The sequence below is a fragment of the Myotis lucifugus genome, unplaced genomic scaffold (genome assembly GCF_000147115.1).
Source record: "Myotis lucifugus unplaced genomic scaffold, Myoluc2.0 scaffold_629, whole genome shotgun sequence".
In the NCBI taxonomy this organism is placed as follows: Eukaryota; Metazoa; Chordata; class Mammalia; order Chiroptera; family Vespertilionidae; genus Myotis; species Myotis lucifugus.
Genome location: NW_005871677.1, coordinates 168,673 through 194,028, shown reverse-complemented (window position 1 = coordinate 194,028; position 25,356 = coordinate 168,673). Strand labels below are relative to the sequence as shown.

Below are 25,356 nucleotides of genomic sequence, written 5' to 3'. Positions count from 1 at the left end.
ATTGTAGTGTTTGCTTGGAACTTTATGACCCGTGGTTTGAAGACCGTAGGGGCTTGTCCTAGTTTCTTCATCCCCACCCTGCTGAGGTTATTACTCCTGAATTTGATGCTTATCATTCTCATATATTTAAACATTTTTTACTACTTGTATATATTACATTCCAAGACATGGCTTATTTTTGCATGTTTTTGAAAGTCATACAAATGATGGTGCACCATAAAAATCCTGCATATTGTGTGTTGCTTTTGTTTGAGTGCCGAGTGTTGGTGTTTGTGTGTGTGCTTAACAGCAAGCCTTTGAGATTTTTCTCAGTAGATAATCCTACAATTTTCAAATCTAATGGTGTAAGACGATGTATTTTGTTTAACTTGTAGATTTACCACAAAATATTGTTAGCTATTGTTTATTAAACTCTTGGTATGTTCCAGAAGTTTTATCCCTGAAACCCCTACAATAGCAGATATTTTAGAGTCTATCACCTTGGTAGTAGATGAAGATGGGTTTTGAGAGTGAGTAGCAGTTTTATGATCATCACCATGGGTAAGAGATCGAACCCAGATTCAAATCCATGTTTTCCAGAATGTAGGTGTCAAGATGAGTGCCCTCGTCCGGCCGGCGTGGCTCAGTGGTTGAGCGTTGACCTATGAACCAGGAGGTCACGGTTGGACTCCAGGTCAGGGCACACGCCTGGGTGTGGGCTTGATCCCCAGTGGGGGGCGTGCAGGAGGCAGCCCATCAGTGATTCTCATCATTGATGTTTCTATCACTCCTCCCTTCTTCTCTGAAATCAATAAAAATATTTTTTTTTAAAAAAAGTGTGTGCTCAGTGTGTGGCTCGGGAGGGCTGAGCAATATGGAGGCATTCCCCCTGCCTCCACGTGGACGCTGTGACAGGTGTCCCAGGGAGGCTGCACCTCCTTCCCAGTCAATTGGCACAAAATCCCAACCCTTCACCTCACCCCCCAGCTCCTCCCTCTGCCCAAGCACAGCCCCCCAGCCCCGCTTCCTCCCCAGCAGGCCTGTGGCTGTTCACACTGAGCTTGCTCCCCTCAGGGCTGTGCGTACACCTGTCCAGATCTGCCCCCTTTCCTTTGGGCTTATTATTGAAAGTTCTTTGTAGATGCCAGGACAAGTTCTTGGATTTATATATTGCAAATATTTTCTCCCAGTCTGGCTCCTCAGTGCCAACAATAATAGTTACTACTAAGGCGTTATTGTTATTGTTGTTACTATTAAATGACGGATTCGTGCACACGTGGGTTCCCTCAGCCCGGCCTGTGCCCTCTTTCCATCCGGGACCCCTGGCCCCACTGCGCTTGCCACCACCCCGCCGCCTGCTGCTGCCTTCGGTTGCTACGGAGGCGAGAGAGGCTCCCGCAGCTGCGTCGGCCCTGAGACCCTGAGACCGGTTTCTGGCCAAGCAGCGCTCCCGCTGTGGGAGCGCACTAACGGGGGAGGGGTGTGTGTGTGTGGGGGAGTCCTGTGTTGAGCGTCTGCCCCCTGGTGGTCAGTGCGCGTCATAGCGACTGGTCGTTCCGGTTGACCAGCCGTAATGGTCGCTTAGGCTTATGTATGTACAGATATGGGTCCCACTCTGTAAGGGCCAGGCCCACCCTACTTTCAAGGAGCTTCTGGTTTGGAGCGCACAGGTCACTGATTCAAGGTGGTAACTGAATGAAATTTTTCATTAGAGGCGACAAGTCAAAATCAGGGAACAACAAAGGTCAGGATTTGTTATTGAGCAGCCCTGGCCCGTGTGGCTCGGTTGGTTGGAGCGTCCTCCCGTTTACCAAGGGCTCCATTCCGGGTCAGGGCACATACCCAGGGTGCAGGTTCCAGAGGCAACTCATGGATATTTCTTTCTCTCTCTCTCTCTCTCTCTCTCTCTCTCTCTCGGATCGATAAAATATAATTTTAAAAAAATGTATTGAAAAGATCCCTCGACCCACGTTGGATCCAAAGTGCGCATGCGCGCGCAGAGACCACCTCCCCACAAGCTTTCAGCGGAGCCCGCTGCGCGCGCAGCCCCAAGACGGCCCAACGGTCATTAACGGTCGACTCCGCCCCGTTGCGCGCGCACGTCCCCAGATAGAATAGAGGCAGGGAGCGTGCCCCAGCCGGTCCGCGTCCTGGCGCGTGCGCAGAGGGCGCGTGCGAGAAGGCGGGAAAAGACAAGATGGAACGACAGGGAGTACGCGACGCTTGTTTTCTGCGCGCGGGCGGCGGGAGGATGGGCCGGGGACGGCGATCTCGGGCTTCCGCGCGGAACATGGGGGGTCACCCTCGCCCCGCCGGCCCCGATTTCCTGACTGACTGACTGACTGACTGACAGGGCCCTGACTGACAGACGAATAGTGTGACTGACGCTCTGACAGCGGGGCCTGAAGGACAGACTCCACGCATGGCGCGTGGCGGAAGCAGTTTAGAGACGGGCTCAGACGCCCATGTGCCGCAACCGGCTCTTCCTTGTTTTCTCCTCCCTCTTCTCCCTCCTCGAAGGACTCGACTCAACGCAAATACCAGTTAGGAGCCCCGCACCCCAGAGCCTCTGTCCTCTAGTCACCGTTTTCCCCCCTCACTCCCCGCCTCACTCCCCGCCTCACTCCCCGCCTCACTCCCCCCCTCACGGGGCCTGCCCGGGCTCAGCCGTCTCTCCTGCGGGTCCCCCTATGTCGGGCCACAGGGGCGGGAGGAGGGTCTGGCCACTCGTCGCCTTCCCGCCTCCGGCCTCTCAAGCGCTGACTGTGCCCGCAGGTGGACATGCCCCACGCGGAAGGCAAGGACCAGGAGCCGCCGCCGCTGGGGGAGAGCGCGGAGCCGCAGGCCGAGGAGAGCCACGAGAAGGAAGCTGGCTGGGGGCCGGCGAGGTGAGGAAGCCCCGGCCCACGGGTCCAAGCAGCCCCGGGCCCTCTTCACCCCTGTCTTTCCCCGGAGCCCACCGTGCGGGCTCTGGGCGCCTCGGACCCACGCCCTCCTTGAGCGTCTCTCATGCGCCTGGCGCCGTGCTAAGTGCTTGGGGACACGGCGGTGACCAGACGCTCTCTAGAGGGGGAGACAGACCGTAAACTCGGGATACATGGTAGTCAGTGGGAAAACAGGGAGAAAATGACAGGTGGCTCGTTTGGGTGAGGACAGGGTCAGGGAGGGCTTCCTGGAGGAGGTGACGGGTGGGCTTCCTGGAGGAGGTGATGGGAGGGCTTCCTGGAGGAGGTGACGGGAGGGCTTCCTGGAGGAGGTGATGGGAGGGCTTCCTGGAGGAGGTGATAGGTGGGCTTCCTGGAGGAGGTGACGGGAGGGCTTCCTGGAGGAGGTGATAGGTGGGCTTCCTGGAGGAGGTGACGGGAGGGCTTCCTGGAGGAGGTGATAGGTGGGCTTCCTGGAGTTGGTGACGGGAGGGCGGTGGGGCCGGGAAGGAGGGCTGCGCTGGGCCGTGTGAGGGGGAGACGGACTCGGGCAGGGAACGGGCCTGGGTGTGATTGCCCAGGAGAAGATTTGGGACCGAGGAGGGAGGGAATGACTGTACCAGGTGGGGCCGTTAACAAGGTTGTGCTGGAACACAGCCATGCGTGTCTGCGACGCTTCCGCAGAGCTGAGCTGTTGCAACTGGGACTCGAAGGGCACGACGCTAAAAAGATTACTGTCCGGACCTTTATAGAAGTTTGCCGTCCTCTGGACAAGTATGAAAGGTTCCCTCCGGCTCCAGGTAGCGGACACACTGTTAGGGCGAGAGTGGAAGCTGCGAGACCAGCGAGGAGGTATTTGGAATAATCTAGGAGCAAGATGGCTCTGACTTGATCTACGGAGGTGAGGAAGGTGGTCAGATTCTGGATATTTTTAAGAAGTTAGAACTGGCTCCAGCTGGTTCGGCTCAGTGGATAGAGTGTTGGCCTGCGGACTGAAGCGTCCCGGGTTCGATTCCGGGCAAGGGCACATGCGGGTTGTGGGCTCCATCCCCAGTAGGGGGCGTGTAGGAGGCAGCCAACCAATGATTTTCATCATTGATGTTTCTATCCTCCCTTTCTCTCTGAAATCAATGAAAATATATTTTTTAAAAAGTTAGAACTGAAAGAAAATGCTAATGGATTAGATGTTGGAGTAAAAGAAAGAGCAGTGTCAGTGATGGCAAAAAAAAGTTTTGTCTTGCACATTATTTATTTAATTTTTTTTTAAATCCTCACCCAAGGATATTTTTTCCATTGGTTTTTAGACAGGGTGGGAAGGAGGGATGGGGCGGGGGAGGGGATAGAATGAGAGAGAGAGAGAAATTTTGATATGAGAGAGAGACATCGGTTGGTTGCCTCCTGCACTCACCCCAATGGGGACAGGGATCGAACCTGCAACCAAGGTATGTTATGTGCCCTTGACCAGGAATGGAACCTGGGACCCTTCAGTCCACAGGCCAACGCTCTATCCACTGAGCCAAACCAGCTAGGGCTCAAGTATTTATTGAGGGTTGCCTTTGGCCAGACCAGAATAGGGTTATACAAATCAGAACAAATCAGAATCCCTGCTCTCTGGGAGCTAACTTTCACTTAGTAATATGTATGTGCTTAACATTCCTCCATGTATTTTCATTTCTTTTAAAGAAAACAAATTTTAGTCCAGCCTGCATGGCTCAGTGGTTGAGTATCGACCTATGAACCAGGAGATCACAGTTCAATTCCTGGTCAGGGCACATGCCTGGGTTGCAGGCTCACTCCCCGGTATGGGATGTGCAGGAGGCAACCCATCATGATACTCTCTCATCATTGATGTTTCTATATCTCTCTTCTTCCTTCCTCTGTGAAGTCAATTAAAAAATATATTTTTTAAAAGAAAGAAAAAATATTTAATTGATTTTAGAAGAGAGAAAGAGAGAGAAACAAAAAACTTTGATTTGTTATTTCACTTATTTATGCATTTGTTGGTTGCTTCTTGTATGTGCCCTGACCAGGGATTGAATTTGCAACCTTGGCATATCAGACAATGCTCTAACCAACTGATCTACCTGACCAGGGCTCATTTTTTTCCTTTTTTAAATGTTTTTATTGATTTTTCTAGAGTGAGAGAGAAACATCAGTCAGTTGCCTCCCACTCTTGCCCTGACTAGGGATTGATCTGGCAACCTGGGCATGTGCCTTAACCAGTAATCAAACTGGTGACCCTTTTGTGCACAGGGGGACATTCAACCAACTGAGCCAAATCGGCCAGGCTGAGCTCATTTTTTAAAAATTTATTTAAGCCCTGACCGGTTTGGCTCAGTGGATAGAGCATCAGCCTGCGCACTGAAGGGTCCCAGGTTCGATTCCGGTCAGGGGCATGTACCTTGGTTGCAGGCACATCCCCAGTGGGGAGTGTGCGGGAGGCGGCTGATCAATGTTTCTCTCTCATTGATGTTTCTGGCTCTCTATCCCTCTCCCTTCCTCTCTGTAAAAAGTCAATAAAATATAAAAAAATGTATTTAATAGTTTTATTGATTTTGAGAGAGAGAGGAAGGGAGAGAGAAAGAAATATCAATTGGTTGCCTCTTGAAGGGATCGAGCCCTGGTATGTGCCCTGATCAGGAATGGGACCAGTAACCTTTTTGGTACACAGGACAACACCTAACTAACTGAGCCACACTGGCCAGGACATTTTTTGGTGTACAGGACACACTCCAATGAGCCAGGGCTCATTTTTTTGTTAATCCTCACCCAAGGATATTTTTCCATTTATATATTTTTTAATTTTTTTTTAAGAGAGAGAGAGAGAGAGTGGAAGGGAGGGGGAGAGAGAGAGAGAAACATTGATGTGAGAGAGACACATTGGTTGGTTGCCTCCTGCACACTCCCCGACCAGGGCCAGGGATCGAGCCAGCAACCTAGGTACATGCTGTGCCCTTGACCAGAGTCAAACCTGGGACCCTTCAGTCCTCAGGCCGACGCTCTATCCACGAAGCCAAACCGGCTAGGGCAGGGCTTGTTTTTGTTTTTGTTTAATATATATTTTTATTGATTTCAGAGAGGAAGAGAGAGGGAGAGAGAGATAGAAACATCAATGATGAGAGAGAATCATTGATGGGCCGCCTCCTACTGGGGATCAAGCCCACAACATGTGCCCTTGACCCGCATCCGGAATCGAACCTTGGACCCTTCAGTCCCCAGGCCAACGCTCTATCCACCAAGCCAAACCGGCTAGGGCAGGGCTCGTTTCCTGATACCTCATTTCTTTTTAGCACTGAATAGTATTCCACTGTGTAGATGTACCACAGTTTATTTATCTATTCACCATTTGAAGGATATCTTGGTTGCTACCAACTTTTGGCACTTATGAATTTAGCTGCTATAAACATTCATGTGGACCTAAGTTTTCAACTCCTTTGGATAAATACCAAGAAGCACAATTGACAGATCAAATGGTAAGAGGATGCTTGTTTTGTAAAAAAAAAACAAAAACTGCCAAACTGTCTTCCAAAGTGGCTGTACCATTTTATATTCCCATCATCAATGTATGAGAGTCCCTATTGCACCACATCCTTGCACTTGGTGTTGTCAGTGTTTTGGATTTTCACCATTCAGATAGGTGTGTAGTGGGATCTCATTGTTGTTTTGATTTGCAGTTTCCTGACGAGGTATGAAGTTGAACCTCTTTTCATATGCTTTTTTTGCCATCTATATATCTTTTTTGGTGGAGTGTCTTTTGCCCATTTTTAATGTTATTGATTGATTTGAGAATGAGAGAGGATGGGAGAGAAAAACATCAATTTGTCATTTCACTTATTTATGCATTCTTTGGTTGATTCTTGTATGTGCACTGACTGTATATCGAACCCACAACCTTGGTATATCGGGAGGGATGTTCTAACTAAGCTACCCGGCCAGGGCTTTTGCCCATTTTTAGTGGTGTTCTCTTACTGTTGAATTTTAATAGATCTGTATCTCTCCCTCTCTGTCTTTTATCAGATACATGTTTTACAAAGATTTGCTTCCATTCTATGTCTTGTATTTTCATTCTCTTAAAAGTATCTTTTACAGAACAGAAATGATTAATTTTAATGAAGTATAATTACTTTTTTAAATCTAAGAAATTATCATCAAACCCAAGGCCACCTAGATTTTCTTCTATCTCCTAGGAGCCTTACAGTTTTGTTTTTACACTTAGATCTATGATCCATTAAAAAATATTTCTAGCTTCATCTGAGGATATTTTTTAAAATTGGTTTTTAAAGAGAGAGGAAGGGAGAGAGAAACATCAATCGGTTGCCTCCCATATGCACCCCAACCAGGGATAGGATCTGAAACCTTTTGGTGTACAGGACACACTCCAACTAACTCAGCCACCCAGCCAGGACTATGATCCATTTTGAGTTAATTTTTGTGAAAGGTGTAAGTTCTATGTTTAGTTTCAGATTTTTGTATGTTGCTGGCTTTCCAGTTGTTCCAGCACCATTTATTGAAGACTCTCCTTTATCCATTGAATTTTCTTTGCTTCTTTGCAAAAATTATTTTACTATATATGTGTGAGTCTATTTCTGGTCTCTCTATTCTGTTCCATTGATCTATAGTCTATTCTTTGACCAGTACCACACTATCTGGATCACTGTAACTTTATGGTAAATCTTTAAGTTGGGTCAGTTCTCTGACTTTGTTCTTCAATATTATGTTAGCTATTCTGAGTCTATTGCCAAGCTGACTTTCTAAAAGTGAGATAGTCCTGGCCGGTGTGGCTCAGTTGGTTGGAGTGTCATCCTGTACACCCAAAGGTTTCGGGTTCAATTCCTGGTCAGAGCACATGCCTAGGTTGTAGGTTTGATCCCCATTCAGGGTGTATACAGGAAGCAATCAACTGATGTTTCTCTCTTACATTGATGTTTCTCTCTCTGTCTCTTCTTCCCCCTCTCTCTAAAACCAATAAGCATGTCCTCAGCTGAAGATTAAAAAATAATCTCCTATATAATAAAAGGCTACTATGCAAATTGACCTAATGGCAGAACAACTGGTTGCTATGACACACACTGACCACCAGGGGGCAGATGCTCAAATTGGGAGCTGTCCCCTGGTGGTCAGTGTGCTCCTACTGGGGGAGTGCTGCTCAGCCAGAAGCTGGGCTCACGGCTGGTGAGCACAGCAGCAGTGGTGGGAGCCTCTCCCGCCTCCACAGCAGTGCTAAGGACCACTTGGGGGATGTCTGCCTGTCGGGCTTACACGGCAGGCGGACATCCCCTGAGGAGTCCCAGACTGCAAGAGGGTGCTGAGGGAACCCTCCAGTGTACAAATGTTGTGCATTGGGCCTCTAGTAGTAATAATAAAAGAGAGATAGACAATTAAAAAAAAAAAGAATGTGCTTTCAACTGGTGGCAAGTGCTGTGAAACAAAGCAGAAAAATAGGAGCCCTGGCCAGTGTGGTTTAGTGGTTGGAGCATTGCCCACCCATGGAGGAGTCGAGGTTCAATTCCAGTCAAGGGCACGTACCTGTGTCACAGGTTCGATCCCTGGCCTTGGTCGGGGCGTGTGGGGGAGGCAACTGATGGATGTGTCTCACTTGCATCGATCTCTCTCTTCCTCCCTTCCATTCTCTAAAAATCAAAGGAAAAAATATGATCAGGTGAAGATTAACAAAAAAGAAAGAAAGAAAGAAAGCAGAGTAAGGAGTGACTAAAGTGACAGGGAGTTCAGAGTAGTTGAAGATCTATAAGGAGGTCACATGAGAAGGAGCCAGCCAGGAGACATCTGGGGGGCCCAAACATGCTGGCAGAGTACGAAGTCCCTGATGTAGGAATAAGCTGGGTGAGCTCATAAAGCAGTGAGGAGGCCAGAGTGTCAGGCATTGTGATCGACAGCCAGACAGATGCTCTCATATTCTGTTGCTTCCAACTGACGGGAAGACACTGAACAAATACTGACACGAAACAGACTGGGGTGCTGGAAAAACACCCTTGAATGGGGAACTAGGGGCAGCAACCTTGAAAAAGCAATGCTGAGTCACAAGCTGAGGATGAGTGGGTGTTGAGTGGGCATGGGGGGGTGAAAGGAGTTGAGAGAAGAGTTTATGCAAAGCCTCTGCACATGTTAGCCAAAGACAGCCAGTATGCCTGAGTGGGGGTTATGAGGAGGGCTGGAGGGTTCAGGGTTCAGCAAGGGCCAGGTCATTTTGTCAGCTATGCCCTGAGGGCTTTATCCTCAGGATTCTTTTGGTAACAGCTTTATTGAGATAGAATTCAGATACCATACAATTTACCTACTTAAAATGTACAATTCAGTTGTGTTTAGTATATTCACAGAGCTGTGCATCACCACAGTTAACTTTTCAATATTTTCATTGCCCTGAAAAGAAACCTTGTACCCCTTAACCATCATCTCCCAGTCCCTGCACTCTCCCTAGCCCCTGGCAACACTACTCTATTTTCTGACTCTGGATTTGTTTCTGCTGGACATTTCATTTCAATGAAATCATACAGGTACGTGGTCCTTTGTGACTGGCTTCTTTCACTGAGCACAATGTCTTCAGGGTTCATCCACATTATAATATATGTCAGAACTTCATTCCTCTATATGGCTCAATAATATTCCATATTGTGGATCTACCACATTTTATTTATTCATTTGTCAGTTGATGGACATTTGGGTTATTTTGACTTTTTGGTTCTTGTGAGTAATGCTGTTATGAACATCCAGGTACAAGTTTTGGTGTGGACATATGTTTTCATTTTTCTTGGGTAGATACCTAGAAGGGGAATTGCTGGGTCAGAGAAGAGACATGCTCAGGTTCTTGTTATAAAAAGACACTGGCTGCTTTGTGGAAAATGGGTTGGAGGAGGCATGAGTGGATGTGGAGAGATGAGGTGGGAGGCTCCTACTAAATTGGCAATAGTAGGAGTCTTTGTACCATGGGAATTGTCAAACACTACAAATCAGGGCTTTCTTCTCCCCTCCACCCATCCAGAGAGCCAGTTGCTAAATGCTTACCAGCACACCACTGGCTCCCCACTTTCTGGCTTAGAGTGGTTTCCATTAGGTGGTGGTTTCACGGCAGAGGCAAAAGCATGGGTTTCATTTTGCCCTTGTTGAGTTTGAGGTAGCCAGAGACATGCACATGAATGTGTCCAGATACATTTGGACTTTCTAACCCACAACTCAGGAGGGCCGGGGGCTGGAGATGGCGCTGTGGGATTCACTGTTTCAGTGGCAGCTGTGGGGTGAATGAATTCATCACCTGGGGAGAAAGTGAGAGGAGGCCAGGCTCAGGAAAGGGCCCTGAGGACTGTAGGCCTAAAGCCAACTTTCCCCTTCCTCCCAGATTCCTCTGTTGTAAAGCAGGCTACAGAGTGGGATGGTTTCCAGGTGTGTGTTGTCATGTGGAGACCAGAAAAAAGAAGGAAATGACTGAAGTCGTTTGTTTTATTACATCTTCCTGCAAATAATATGTTTTAGACCCTGTCTAAGTGGTGAAGAGACACAGATAATTGCAAATCATTGTGAAACTTCAAGGAGTTCCACAAGAGCTTTGGGCCTAAAAACAGATGGGTTAAGTGCAAGAGCCAGTTAATAGATCCAGCAGCAGACACTCAGCAACATGATTAAAATGTGAACACGTTTCAGGAGAGAAAAGCAGGGGATGAGGAACGGACTCAGCAGCTTCCATTCAGACCTTACTCCTTCCTGGCTATACTTCAGCAAAACCTGGCTTTGCCTAAGCGCCAGAGATTCTGTTGTGTTCCTACTTGAATATTTGATTAGGTTACCTCTCCTCCTGGGACTGCCGCCTGTGGTCATAAGTGGCTGGCGGATTTGTTTACTTGTATATCTGTCATAGGCCATGGAGGGAGCACCCCACCAGCAGGCGGCTCTGGCTCACATACCCGCCAATCACAGCTTTACCTGGAGGGAACAGATGGTCTCTTCTCTCAGACCCATTTCCTCTGCAGTACCGGGCCCCCTGCCAGCATGGGCCCTGTTCAGAACTTTGTACTAATCCTCCCAGTCGAATTAGGGACTGGCTCCTCAGAAGCACAGACCATAATAGATGAGTGTGCAATGTGTTCACAGCCCCCACTCTGATCCCCCACCGCCAGGCCTGCTGTGTTGGGCCCACTTCCATTCCCTGGCCTCCATCCAGGGTTCGGCAACAGAAGCAGGCCCGGAACAGGGGAAGCCAGTGGCGAGGACACCACACATTTTGTTTATTAAAGTTAATTGGTGAATGCAGGCCCAGGGAAGCCTCTGATTTATTAGCATTCTAATTAATATGCAGCTGTTGAGTATCAAGAAAAATGAAATGGAAAGGAGTAAATCCCCAAAGGAGAAGTTGAAAAAATCAAGAGGCTCTCTGCAGCCATCTGATGCAGGCTTTTGTCCCACAATGAAATTTAAATGAGCCGAATTCAAGAGATTTCTCACCATTTGCATTGAGCCACAAAGACAGGTTCCAGCTTCAACACTGGAGCCTGAGAAAGGAGTGACTTTGAACCTTCAGCACAGTGGTTCTCAACCTTGGCTGAACATTAGAATCACATGGGAATCTTTTTAAAATCCTGATTTCTGGGCCTCATCCTCCGGAAATTCTGTTTCTTTGTTACTAATGTTGTGGCCCTACCCCATAACAAAGAAACAGAATTTCCGGAGGATGAGGCCCAAAAATCAGGATTTTAAAAAGATTCTAATGTGCAGCCAAGGTTGAGAACCACTGCTTCAGCAGCTCAAACAGGTTGTGAGCAATTACACAAAAAGAGACACCTGGTTTTATTATTGATTTTATCCCCCCCCCCTTATTATTGATTTTAATGTCAGGATTCTTACACTGCTGAGTCAATAAGGCAACCATGGATACAAGAAAGGTTTCCAGCAGGAATGTTACACCAGGCTCTGTTCACTCATTTAGGTATTCAGCAAGCCCCTATCCCCAGGCTGCACAGCATCCTGGAAAAAAACTCTGAATTAACTGGGAGTGTTGTGATCTGTAAGTTAAGGTGCTGTGTGGGTGCACTAGCAGAAGCTCTGAGTGTTACCTCCTAAAGTTGCAGAAAGGGAAAGTCATTTCAAGTAAAGGCCGATGGGTTTGGTGAAATTGTGGAAAGTTCCAAATTGCTGGGAGTGGAGGGTAGAAAGAGTCAGGCTGTGCCTGACCAGTTTGGCTCTGTGAATAGTGTGTCAGCCTTCAGACTGAAGGGTCCCAGGTTCGATTCCGGTCAAGGGCATGTACCTTGGTTGCAGGCACATCCCCAGTGGGGGGTGTGCAGGAGGCAGCTGATCCATGTTTCTCTCTCATCGATGTTTCTAACTCTCTATCCCTCACCCTTCCTCTCTGTAAAAAATCAATAATATATATATATATTTTTTAAACTTTTTTTAAAAAAAGAAAGAGTCAGGCTGAAGAGAGAGGCCCAGGGTCCTGGAAGGCCTTGGTGCTGTGTTAGGGAATTTAGACTTGATCCTGTGGCTGGTGGGGGTTCTCTAGATCAATTTGAGAGAGGTTAAGGAGGTGGAAATGAGAGGGTTTCATGACAGGATATATAAGGACTGAGAGAAGACAAGCTCCAGGCTCACTGCTAAGTTTCTGGCTTGGGACCCAGATGGCTTTGGTAAGGGGGGAAAATGATGATGATGTTGGTGTGCAAATGTGGAGGAGTTTGAGATGCCTCTGGACAGCCCAATGGCGAGGGCTGGGAGGTAGCTGGTACATTGTCACCCATGGTTGGGAGCTCAGGGAGAAGTGTGGGCTGGGGACGATAAGTTAGGGAAACATGGAAGTGTGGATGTTAATGAAAGCCCCCACTAGTCATTTTTTTATTTGACACACCTTTATTAATCCTGCCAAGAGGAGGAGGTATAGGGATATGAAGATGAATGAGGCCGGAGGGAAGGCTGAGGTTCAGGCAGTGACACTGTAGGTGCTGTGTGCACATAACCAGCCAGGGAAGACTTTCTAGAAGATGCAGGACTCAGGGAAAGGGACTGCTGGGGCATACTCAGCTTCAAGTGGGCCTTTGGGGAATGACAGGTTGTGCATAGAGGAAGGCTGGGGTCTGGGGGTGTTGACAGGAGAGGTCAGCAGGGAAGATATATGTGAGTGAGGCCTGTCTTTGGAGCAAGAGTGTGTACAAGGGTGTGAAGGGAAGAGAGTAAGGCCAACGACAGAGCTTGGGGACACCAGGTGTTAGGAATTACGGGGGTGGGTTGGGGGGATGGTCAATAGCACCAGCTGCTGCCAAGAGTCAAGGGAGGTGTCTGCCAGGTATCACTGGGGACTTAGGCAGTTGCTGCTTCATTTTAGAACTGATTGCAGTGGGCTGAGAAGCAAGTGGAAGGTGAGAAAATGTGCTCAGAAAGCGTTGGCATCACTTTCTAGAATCTTGGTGGTTATGGGGAGTAAAGAGGGAGGTGACTGGCTGAGGAAGACCTGATGTTTGAGGGGAAAGGATGTGTTTATGGTGTTTTTAAAATGCTAGGAGACATGCCCTGGGGGTGGGAAGGAAGACCAGCCAAAGGGAGTAGACAAATACACAAGAGGGTGAGATACAGGGCATGGGATTGGGAGCCCAGAATGACTTGCCTGCCTGCCCAGCTGGGAGTTTGGAAAAAAGAAGGGCAGTGTGAACAGTGGAGGGGGTTATTGGCCTGCATGTTTCTGTATCTGTTCAGGGGAAGGGGAGACAAGTGTGGGGTCAGGGATGGGAGAATGATGGTTTGGTATGGCTGATGGGAGGAATGACCAGAGCACAGACAGGATACCCAGTGGCCCTGAGGACCCCCCTAAGGCTGGAGAGCAGGACTCTGTAGTGACCTTGTTTATTAGGTCATGATTTTCTCAGTGTGGCTCAGGTTCCTGAGTGTGAGAAAAGAGACCAGGCTTGGCTGGGCCAGTGTGGCTCAATGGTTGAGCATCAACCTATGAACCAGGAAGTCACAGTTCGATTCCTGGTCAGGGCACATGCCTGGGTTGTGGGCTCAATCCCCAGTAGGGTACATGCAGGAGGCAGCAGATCACTGATTCTCATCACTGATGTTTCTATCTCTCTCTCCCACTCCCTTCCTCTCTGAAATCAATAAAAATATTTTGAGAAAGAGAGAGAGAGAGAGAGAGGAAACAGCAGTTGGTTGTAGAGAGCCAGGGTGGGATTTTGGCAAGTGGGTGTGGCACAGAATAGAAGGGAAGAGGGGCTGAGACCATCAGCCAGAGAGTGAAGTGATTGAGCCCGGGGTTTAGAACAGAAGGGTAGTTAGTGTTTGAGATCTTAGCGAAGTTAAAGCCAGGTGTTGGAACCCATGACCCCAGCTCCATCACCACTGTGCAAAGCATGGCTGTCCTTTTAGAAGCATTCTGTGTTCTCCATGTGCATCCAGATATTACAAAAGTCTGAATGTTAAAATGTCATTGTGTCACAGATCTGAACTCGTGTCCTTCTGCCTCACCTCCCCTTAACAAAGAAGAGTAATTGTATGCTCAGAGGTTGTAAATTGCTTAGCAAACAAGTCAAGAATGCTCACAGAGCCTTTAGTTAAGTGGTTCTCAACCTGTGGGTCACGACCCCTTTGGGGGTCGAACGACCCTTTCACAGGGGTCGCCTAAACCATTGGAAAACACATATATAATTACATATTGTTTTTGTGATTAATCACTATGCTTTAATTATGTTCAATTTGTAACAATGAAATTGGGGGTCACCACAACATGAGGAACTGTATTAAAGGGTCTCGGCATTAGGAAGGTTGAGAACCACTGCTTTAGTTGGTCTGTTGCTTTCTAGCTGATGTAAATGTTTGCTATAGAAATATCAGCATTCCCATCTTAAAATCCATTGGACACAGTGTCTTGTCTTGGAGGCTGTTGAACTTGCATGCTTTGTGAGAAGCCAGAGGAGGGAGGAATAGGTCTGACAGAAGGTGTCCTTCATTCATTCAGCAAACAGTGGAGGATTTACTATGTGCTGGATGCTAGGAATGCAAAGATAAATGGGACCCATCTCTCTGGGGAGATAGGGCTGTGAGTAGTGACAAGCTAACGTAGTGATAGGTACGGGGGTCCTGGACAGCTTCTGAAAGGAGGCAGTGGTCTGGCTAGGTCTCATGGGTTGAGTCAGAGAGCAGGCGCAAAGACACAGAGGCAAGAAGCAATCTGGCAAGGAATGCACGAGGACCAGGACACAGTTAGATCCGTGGGCCTCGATTTCACTGTACTTCTCTTCTCAGCCAAAAGGAAGAGCTCAGGCTGTCAGGAAAAAGCCAAGAAAAATAGTTTTATGAAGAAAGCATCAGAAAATCAAGATGTTGCCCTAGCTGGTTTGGCTCAATGGATAGAGCATCGGCCTGTGGACTGAAGGGTCCTGGGTTCGATTCTGGTCAAGGGCACATGCCCTGGGTGCGGGCTCAATCCCCAGTAGGGGGCGTGCAAGAGGCAGCCAATCAATTATTCTCTCTCATCATTGATGTTTCTATCTCTCTACCTCCCCCTTCCTCTCTGAAATCAAAAATATATATATTTTTTAAAAATCAAGATGTATTTTTCCAAGTAAGCAGTGACTGGTTTCCAGTCAGGGCAGACTTTATAGTTGTGTATGAACTGGAATGTTCAGGAATCCCTGTGGTGGCTGGCACCTCCAAGTCTCAGAATTGGGAGGACCTCAAAGGATAAAAGAGAAACTGAGGACCCAGGAGGAAGCAGTATATGGGCTGTGAGTTGGGCCAGCTGGGTGCCACACCCAGCTCTGCCACAGACTAGCTGTTAATCCTGAGAAAGTAACCAGGTTGAGCCTGTGTCCTCAGTTATGAGGTAAAGATGATGAGCAGACAGACCCCAAAGCAGTGACAAGGTGCTTGGCAGATAGAAAGTGCTCGCAGATAAAGCAGAGAAAAAGCAAAATAAGTAAATAAATAAATAAAGCTTGCCTTATACATTTCACCTTTCTTAAAAAAGATTTTTAAATGATTTTTAGAGAGGAAGGGGAGGGAGACAAAAAGAGAAACATCAATGTGAGAATGAAACATAGATCTGCTGCCTCCTGGCTGCCTTCTACACACCCCCTACCAGAGATGGAGCCTGCAAACCAGGTGTGAGCCCTGACAGGGAAACAGAACCAGAAACCTTTCAGTGCATGGGACGACCCCCAACCAACTGAGCCCCACTGGCCAGGGCTTAAACACTTTATCTTAATTTAAAACATTAATAAGTCTGCTGACTAGATTGCAACTTTTTTCCCCATACACCTCATTAATAATGTATTACCTACAATTTCCAATTTTGTTTTTAAAGAAGAGTGGCCTGGCCAATTTGGCTCGGTGGTTGCCGTTGACCTATGAACCAGGAGGTCAAGGTTTGAATCCCTGTCAGGGCACAGGCCTGGGTTGCAGGCTCCATCCCCAGTGGGTGGTGTGCAGGAGTTGGCTAATCAGTGGTTCTCTCTCATCACTGATGTTTCTGTCTCTCCCTCTCCTTTCCTTTCTGAAATCAATAAAAATATATTTTTAAAAGAAGAATGAAAACTTACAAGCCATGACAAAGTGATCTGTATACAGAGTCCTTCTAGATTTTAAAACATTATTTATTTTAAATATATTTTTATAGCTTTCAGAGAGGAAGGGATAGGTAGAGAGGGATAGAAATATCAATGAGAATCATTGATCCACTGCCTCTTGCACGCTCCATACGAGGAATCGGGCCCACAACCCAGGCAAATGCCCTGATCAGGATTTGAACCTTGACCTCCTGGTTCATAGGTCAACCACTGAGCCACATTGGCCAGATCCTTCTAGATTTTTATGATCTTTGTTCCAATCTATAGTTGTCTCCCCATACCTGATTTAATATTTTTTAAAAATTAGACTCTTGTATTCATTCAATTTAGCTTTATTAGACAGCCGTCACTTTTTTACCATTTTACTAATATGACATTTAATTGAATTAGATTACTATAGTTATGTGTACAGTGTACAAACATAACTAACTTTTTTTGTGCATTTAAAAAAATCTTTTAACATAATTCTTGACTGGCTGCCTCATCTAGTGGGAGCAGAGTCCTGCAGGTACACTAAACCCCAGATGGACTGCAGGCTGCAGACATCACCCAAAAGATTTAGAAAGGAATACAGCAGGTTGGTGACAGGAAGATCCATCTAAGAAAGCATCTATACTATTTATAAATAGAATTATTGATGCTCATTTCAGAACAGCAAGTTGATGTTATAAAATTACTATGTGTTTCGGGGGCAGGCAGATTTTCTTGTTCTGGAAGTTTGGGCAGGCTTTTTGTGTGCCTTCGGGTCTGTTTTCTTAGTTATAAAATAGGGATGTCATCCCTGCCTCTCAGGGCAGAAGTGGTGCATGAAATAACCAAGCGTCACCCACGGGAGATACACAACGCTGTTTCTTCTCCCACCATGGAGCTAATTCATGTCAGCCACTCTGGGGAGAATTTGGGGCTGACCTCGGTTTCCTATACTTTCAGAAGTCAGGTTTCTAGCCCTTCTATCGCCACCTCCAGTGCCAATCGCCAGCTGATGATGCTGGAAGGGAAGTCGGGACCCTACTTTTCATCTCTGGACTCTAGCATTGAGATCCTGAAGAAGAGGGCCCAGGAGCTGATCGAAAACATCAATGAGAGCAGGCAGAAGGACCATGCACTCATGACCAACTTCAGGGACAGCCTCAAGATCAAGGTGACAAGATTTCCCCACACACACACTGCAAAACCCCAGTGGGTGGGGCAGGGAAAGCCCTTATGTAAAAGGTGAAGGGTAGGAGAATGAACCATGAACCACTGCGGAGTATGTTATGGTTCCAGCATGGTGCCAGGCAATTTGCATTTGGTACCTCATTTTACCCTTCCAACAGCTCTGCAAAGAATGGACCCATTTTATAGATGGGAAAAGTAAGGTTTAGAAATAATTTTTCAGAATGAGAGACCGAGGTCTAGCTGCACCCACAGCCCGGCCACCTTATTACATACCAGGACTAATGGCTATTGGAAGGAGAGGATTGAGGCATAGTCTGTGCTAACACAACCATTTTTCCTCCGGAAGTCAAATGGCTTTGGTGGCAGAGTAGAGATCCCTCAACATGACCAGGGCTTATGTCTAACAAAGCCTGTTATGTTCAGGTACAGTGTGAATGATTATCCCTGATGCTTCTTCAGAATGCACACGGGATCTCAGGAGTAGGACATCTCTTGACAACAGGCTGACTTTTCCCCACCTTTTTTGCCCCCTCCCATCTCTACCAGTACACATAGCAAATTAAATAGAGCATAACATAGCAGAAAAAATATAAAAACATTCCTATGATCCCACCACCCAGAGGCTACTTTGTTGCATATTTTCTTCTAGTCTCTGTTATGTACTTTCTTTTTAACCTGGTGGAGCCTATACGGTATACATCATTTTGCAATCTTGCTTTAAAATTTTTTTCTTAATATAGGCAATTTTCACTCCTACTCACTGGAGTTGTTTTTTACCATTTTTAAAAACTATGTTTTTATTGATTTTAGAGATAAAGGGAGAGGGATAAATAGAAACATTGGCCCTAGCTGGTTTTACTCAGTGGCTAGAGTGTCAGCCTGCGGGACTGAAGGGTCCCAGGTTCAATTCCAGTCAAGGGCATATGCCCACGCTGAGGGCTCGATCCCCAGTAGGGGGCGTGCAGGAGACAGCTGATCGGTAATTCTCATCATTGATGTTTCTATCTCTTCCTCTCTGAAGTTAATACACATATAATTTTTAAAAAGAAACACGGATGAAAGAGAAACATCATTGATTGAGCCCGCAACTAGGGCATGTGCCCTGACTGGAATTGAACCGGTGACCTCTTGGTTCATAGGTAGATGCTCAACCACAGAGCCATACAGGCCTGCCTTTTTTTTTTTTTTAACAATTTTTAATGATAAACTGCAGAAATCTTAGGGAGCCACTTAAAACACATGTCTTATGATGCCTCTGGTTTGATTTTTTCAAAAACATGTCATATTGTTTAAAAGGTTTCAGATCTGACAGAGAAGCTAGAGGAGAGGATGTATCAACTTTATAATCACCACAACAAGATCATTCAGGAAAAGCTCCAAGAGTTCACCCAGAAAATGGCAAAGATCAGCCATTTGGAAACAGAGCTCAAACAAGTGTGCCACACTGTGGAGACCGTGTACAAAGACTTCCAAGACCTGTGTGTCCAGCCAGAGGTATGACTACACCCATACAGGAGGCTCTGCCTGAGGAGAGTTGTAGGGGCTGAGATGAAAGTAAATGTAACAGAACCGGGAGCTCCTGCCATCTCGCTTGTGGCGCCATACTCTCCTGTAAACATGGGGTGTTGGAGCTGAGAAGCCAGCCCACTGTTATTTCCCACTCCTGTGTGGCCAGCTCTGTGGTGATAGAAAGGACAAAGTCCCCTCCACCCACAGCCCTGAGCAGTGCCTAACCAGGTTTACTTATTACAGCAGAGGCAAAGATGCAGACAAGGGCCAGGTCACTGTGGGGGCACAAGAAATTCCCACATGAGTACCTCCCAGCCCCCACTCATGTTCATTTCCCTGTGACTGAAAGGACTACTCATGTAGCGGTTACAAGTAAATGTGGCCCAACACTGAGGATCAGACATGCAGCTCTTTTTTTATAGTATTACAGATGTCCCCAATTTTCACCCCATTGCCCCCCTCCCAGACTCTTTATTATTCTCTCCCCCACATTCTGCCCCAACGTCAGCATAAGGCACTTATCCCCCAGATGGGAAGGTCAGAGGGTACACAGGGAACTCAGAGGGAGGGTGGTTGCTCGGTCAGACACCAGATCAGGTCTCATAGAGGTTGCTTCTGTGTCACTCTCTTTCTTTTCCCTGCTTCCTGTCAAGAGAAGCTTCTGTTCCAAGCTAAGTGGGGTCCACTGGATTGAGAAACTTGGTACAGAGTCCGTCTTCTTTATAAGGAGCACATATGAGTGACTTCAAAAGGGAAATTTTGTAATTTAAAAATCAGTGTCTCTCACCTCCCAACATAAAAATTGGCTCCATCTGCCACCTCCCTGAGTAAGCGCAGAGCACAGCCGCTCCCTGGGAAGGGGTTCGGTACCATCCAGGCTGCTGGGTGAAGTGTATTCACTTGCCGGCTGTGAATGCCTGGATCCCTGTGATTGCCCTTCCGAGGATCAAAGCGTGAATGTCATGAGTACCTGGACAAGATAAATACAAAGTTAGTTTGGTGTCTTTACAGCTTACCACTTCCCTTTAAAGTCAATCTTCATTTCCCCTCCCCAGGCTACTACTTTGGAAGAAGAACAAGCCCATAAAGATGGCGAATGCTGACAGCTTCTGAGAGAGTTACCTCTTAGTGACAGCCACCAAGAGAAGGCTCAGAGGCCACCATTCTGGCCACACTGAGAAAATTGTTTTTCACAGTTCTATAATGCATCTTAGAAAAAACAAAACAAAAAGCTTGTGCCAGACCCAAAGGCAGGGAGTCCAGCCACCATCATGGGCCCAGATTTGGTGTCCCCAACATGTGGCAAATTTACCCCACCCCAGCCCTGCACAGTTCATTAAACATTTGATTTTCAACCCAGCCATGCTTCCTTCCCATGGAGGTGGAGAGTTCTGATGGGTTCTGGACGCACATCAGGCCCTTTCTCATCCACAGGAGGGATGCGAAAGCAAACATCACTTAATGGTTTGCCCAGCTGAGCTACTCTGTCCTGAGGCTGCCACCTGCCCTTGAGTTTGGGTAATACTTTACATGCCTCAGTGCTCTCATTTGCTCTTCAGCTTCCAGGGTCAGAAGGCAAAGATTACTGTCTCCCTTATATGGAGCAAAATGATTGTTTACTTTCTAAAGTGCACACCTGACCTTTCCCTTCCCTTTCCTAAAATCATCTGAAGACCCTTTCTTCTTACCCTGAGGGTCATTCCCACCTGTAGGATCCCCCCACCCCTCCCTCTTTGAGTCTGTGGAATGTCCCATCCAGAATAGCACACAGAAGCTATTTCACCGTCTCTGCCTAGGAAGCTCCTACACCTCCAAGGACTCAGTCCCACTTTTTCCACATCTGTTTTCCCATGAGGCATGGGTTCCAGACCCCATTTGCATCACATCCAGTTGCCAGCTGCAAACACCACAGTGCAAATGGTTCTCTTTCTCTTAACATAACATGGAGTGGCCTGTGTGTATTCTCCTTTGTATCACCAGCTCACTGGGCATCATGCCCCACTCTGGGGCTGCCTGAGAAAGCCATCAGCACTCCTGGGAACACCTCCAAGCAACATGAAAGAAAGGTCAGAGAGCACCTCACATCCCAGGTCCCAGTGTGAGCCACTCAGATGAGGAATATAGGGTGGGAGCTGCCTCATGTCATGCTGCCAGTGGTGACAGCTGTCCCTGCCCCTCTTCCCCAGATAGTGAGGCCACTGCAACCATCCCATTCCCTGAAGGATCCAGCCCCACCTTCATAGGTGTTCACGGCCTCCAGGTTCATGGCATGCCGGATCACATGATACTCATCAGAAATCCCATTTCCCCCCAGCATGTCTCGGGCCTGGCGGGCGATGTCCAGGGCCTTCCCACAGTTATTCCTCTTCAGCAGGGAGACCATTTCCGGAGTGGCCCTGAAAGCAACACAGACATGTAACAAGTGTTGATTACAAAGAGCTGATCCTGCTCCAGGCACCCCTACACCCTAGACAAACCAGCCAGGGGGAGGATTCCCCATGTTACAGTCAAAGCAGCAGGCACCAGGCACCAGGCTCCCCAAGAGGGACAAGAAGGGTAGGCCCTGGCCCATCAAGGCCAAGAGAAAAGGGATCAGGACCCCAAGGGCCACAAGGTAGGAAGGACTTTTCTTAGGGCCAGCAACCACCATGCCCAGGAGAAGTACAGGGTCCTGTGACAGCTGTCCCACTCTGCCTCCCACTACAAATGGTCCCTACTTGTCTTGATCCTTCAAGCGGCCAAGCTGCAGGCAGGCATGAAGGCCCAGTGTGATCTCGGTGAGCATGTCCGCCAGCTTCTTCTGAATCAGCTGGTTCCTGGCCAGTGGGACGCCAAACTGTATCCTAGGCAGGCAAGGTCAGGGTAAATTAAAGAGGGGGCCCACTCTCCAGTCCTCTCCCAGGGCTCCACTGGCCCAGGTAGCCTTTCCAGGCTGCCTCAGTCCCTGCCGAACTCGTGCTGGCCGTCGTTGACTCAACCCATCACTGCTCAGCGGGCCTTCCCCGGCTATTTCACACAGCAGGGAGCCTAGGTCTGGTGGGCTGGGCTGGGGAGTCACCAGTGGGGTACAGGATGGAACCTGAAGCTCTCAAGTCAGCCCCCACTCACCTGTCCAGGGTGTACTGCCGGGCTGTGTGCAAACAGAACTCAGCAGCTCCAAGTGCACCCCAGGCAATGCCATACCGGGCGTTGTTTAGGCAGCCGAAGGGACCCTATAGGATTGAAAGGGGACCTTATCTCCATCAGGAAAAAGCTGAGAGGGTGTGTGCAGAACCAGCTCTGAAGAGGGGGACACTCCCTCCTCAGACACCCAAACACATAGTCAGTGTAAATGGGGGGATTTAGGTAGGCCACTTAAATCACACGCAGCCCTGGCACCAAAGCTCATGCATGGCAGATCTTGCTCAGTGCCTACTCATTCTTGATTTTCACACAGTTCTACCCAGCCCAGGATCTGGATTGGCTGCTCAGATATAGGAGCTGACATAGGAGACAGGAAGATATGCATGTGTCAAAGGATTAAGCTGATTCTGGCCCAATGTGTCCTGGGCAGAGCCAGTATGAGCAAGATAATCACCAGAAAGGGACGTGCACAGGGACCATGTCTGTCTGGTCCCCAGCACAGGGCCTGCCCAAGAAAGGTGAATCAGCATGTGACCCAACACCAGTTCCCAAGGTGGCTCTGCTCACCGCCAACCCGGAGGCATTGGGCAGCACGTTCTCCTCTGGTACCTCCACACCGTCCATGATAATCATACCCGTGGCTGAGGCCCGCAGGGAGAACTTGCCCTGGATCTTGGGGGCGGAGAGGCCCTGCATCCCCTTCTCCAGCAGGAAGCCCCGAATGCAATTATCTTCACACCGAGCCCACACTACAAACAGGTCGGCCACAGGCGAGTTGGTGATCCTGGGGGGTGGGACAGACAGTGAGGATCTGGCTGCCACCCCTCTGCCTCTGCCTACCCACCTGAGGTACCCAGGCCCCTCACCATGTCTTGGCCCCATTGAGGGTGTAGCTCCTGCTGGACGGGTTGTGGCGGGCTCTGGTCTCCATGCTGCCAGGGTCACTCCCGTGGTTGGGTTCTGTGAGCCCGAAGCAGCCCAAGAGCTCCCCTTTGGCTGTAGGTATGAGACAGGGTGTCCCTCATTTACACCCTCAACTGAAAAGGGTCACCCTCTCCACTGAGCCAGGCTAAGGCAGATCTGGCCCTGCCTTCACAGCACTTCAGGTGATGAAGGGACAGGTCTCCCCCTCCCCTGCCATAGTCACATGCCATGATGGGGGACCCAGAGGAGTCACCTAAATCTCTTGAAGGGGCATGAAAGCTAAACAGGAGAAGGTGTGGAGAAAGCAGTCCTGGATGTGGGAAAAGGATGTGCAAAGGCCCAGTGGTACATTTAGAGTTCCAAGTAACTGAGTCTGACTAGGGCAGCGCATCAAGAGAGTGACCACAGATGAGGCCTCTTGGACCCAGTCAGGAAGTTAAGACTTTAAACTTTGGGCTGGGATGGGGGAAACAAAGCAAATCAAGAGGGAGACTGGGAGATGATGGTTGTGAGCAGGGGCCCGAGTCAAGAGAGACCTAGGAGGAGATGGTCAGGATTTATGGGATGAAGCCCAGGCTCTGGCAGAGGGTCCAGGTGGCCGTTGGTGCTATCCTTGAAGCGGGAAGAGAAGGTAGGCTCAGGGGACAGCCCCATCCCTGAGTTCCAGACCACGGGGACTGTCTTCCACCGAGCCCCACAGGAAGCCACTCACCCAGCCGAGGCAGGTACTTCTGCTGCTGCTCTTTGCTGCCATATGCGTAGATGGGGTGCATGACGAGGGAGGACTGGACACTCATTGCTGACCTGTAGCCACTGTCCACCCGCTCCAGTTCCCGGGCCAGGAGCCCGTAAGCCACAGATGAGGCTCCAGCACAGCCATACCCTGGTGGGGGAGTGGGGAGAGGAGACAGGGCAATGGGGGGCAAAGCCTGCCAGCTGGGACCAGTGACTCCTGAGGCCCAAGAGACAGATACATAGGGGCACCCAAGCAGGGAGCGCTAAGCTGGCCCTCGCTTGAGGGTTTACTCATTTCAGCCCTACAGCGGGACTGAGGGACAACAGCCTCACTTTGCAGACTGGGAAACAGGCTCTGGGAAGTAAGGGGCTTTCCAGCACACAGGTGGGGCTGCCGAGTGTGGAGAGACTTATCCCTACCTTTGATGGTGGGGCCCAGCACACCAAGCTCCCCCATCTCCGAGATGATCTCCCGGTGAAAAACTGCAAATGGACAGATGACCAAGGTCAGGCCTACCTCTGGCCCACTGGAGACCCCACCCCAGGGACAGAGGTGCCCAGAAGCCCAGCTAGAGTAGGCAGAGGTGCTGTGTATGGTGGACAGGGTGCCCACTAGCCCGCCTGGGCACCTTCGTTGCGATTGGCCAGCAGAATTCGAGGCATCAGGCGCTCCTGGCAGTAGGTGCGAAAAGTGTCCCTGATGAGGATCTCATCAGCTGTCAGCTGCTCCTCCAGCACCAGCGGGTCCCTCCAGTCAAACTCAGGGCGCAAGGCTGGGACAGGAAGCAGGGGCTCGACTCAGCCCAGCCCACACCTCCCTCAGCCCACCGCGCGTCTCTCCCAGAATCCTCCACCCCATCTGGCCCGAGGTTGGATGTGGGCTGCAAACAGGACTGGCACGGGGGCCTTTCCCCCGGAAACTCACTGTTGACTCAGTGCCTCCGCCCCTAGCCGCGGCCCTGCCTCCCTGCCCGGGCAGCCCTCGGACTCTGGGACAGAGCCCACCGGGCAGAGAGACAGCAGGACAAGGGCCTTAGACGCACGCGCGACGAGGGGTCCTTACATTTGTCCGGTCGGCTCTGAGTCTTCCCGCCCTTCTCTGAAAACACAGGACGAGAAATCACCCCGGAAAACTCTTGGAGTCTCCAGTTCCACCCTCCCCACCCCACCCCCGACCCGGCACTGACCGGTCAGCGCCGCGGCCGAGCCCCATCCGCGCAGCAAGCGCAGGACGGGTCCGCGGCTCAGCAGCCGCAGGGAGACGCCTCTCAGGGCCATGCGGGCGGCGGGCGGCGGGCAGCGGGCAGCGGGCGCAGCAACCACGGCACCTGGAGGCGCGGGGACGTCAGAGCGGGGTGGCTCCCGCCGCAGGCCCGGTCCCTTGCGCCCCTCGCCCCTCTGGCCAGTCCCCAGCCAGCGCCTTCCAGCTCCCTTTACGGGCC

General features: G+C 49.3%; 2 protein-coding genes across 3 annotated transcripts; one reads left to right on the top strand and one right to left on the bottom strand.

Moving 5' to 3' along the window:
* The first annotated feature begins 2,171 nt into the window (after positions 1-2,171).
* Positions 2,172-20,491, top strand: SYCE2 (synaptonemal complex central element protein 2). Of its 2 annotated transcripts, XM_023746135.1 has the most exons (5): positions 2,172-2,191; positions 2,755-2,867; positions 17,396-17,606; positions 18,920-19,117; positions 20,188-20,491. In XM_023746135.1, exons 1-5 carry the CDS (start codon positions 2,177-2,179, stop codon positions 20,233-20,235), a joined length of 585 nt encoding a protein of 194 aa, XP_023601903.1. In that variant the 5' UTR covers positions 2,172-2,176; the 3' UTR covers positions 20,236-20,491. The 2 variants fall into 2 exon arrangements, with proteins under 2 accessions (XP_023601903.1, XP_014302731.1); XM_014447245.2 differs by lacking the exons at positions 2,172-2,191; positions 2,755-2,867 and having other exon boundaries at positions 16,788-17,606.
* On the bottom strand, positions 19,523-25,356 carry GCDH (glutaryl-CoA dehydrogenase). The gene is made up of 11 exons (XM_006105033.3): positions 25,102-25,356; positions 24,978-25,013; positions 24,544-24,687; positions 24,335-24,397; positions 23,892-24,062; positions 23,122-23,251; positions 22,823-23,039; positions 22,241-22,344; positions 21,850-21,975; positions 21,368-21,528; positions 19,523-20,102 (listed from the first exon to the last, which is right to left on the bottom strand). Exons 1-11 carry the CDS (start codon positions 25,190-25,192, stop codon positions 20,029-20,031), a joined length of 1,317 nt encoding a protein of 438 aa, XP_006105095.1. The 5' UTR covers positions 25,193-25,356; the 3' UTR covers positions 19,523-20,028.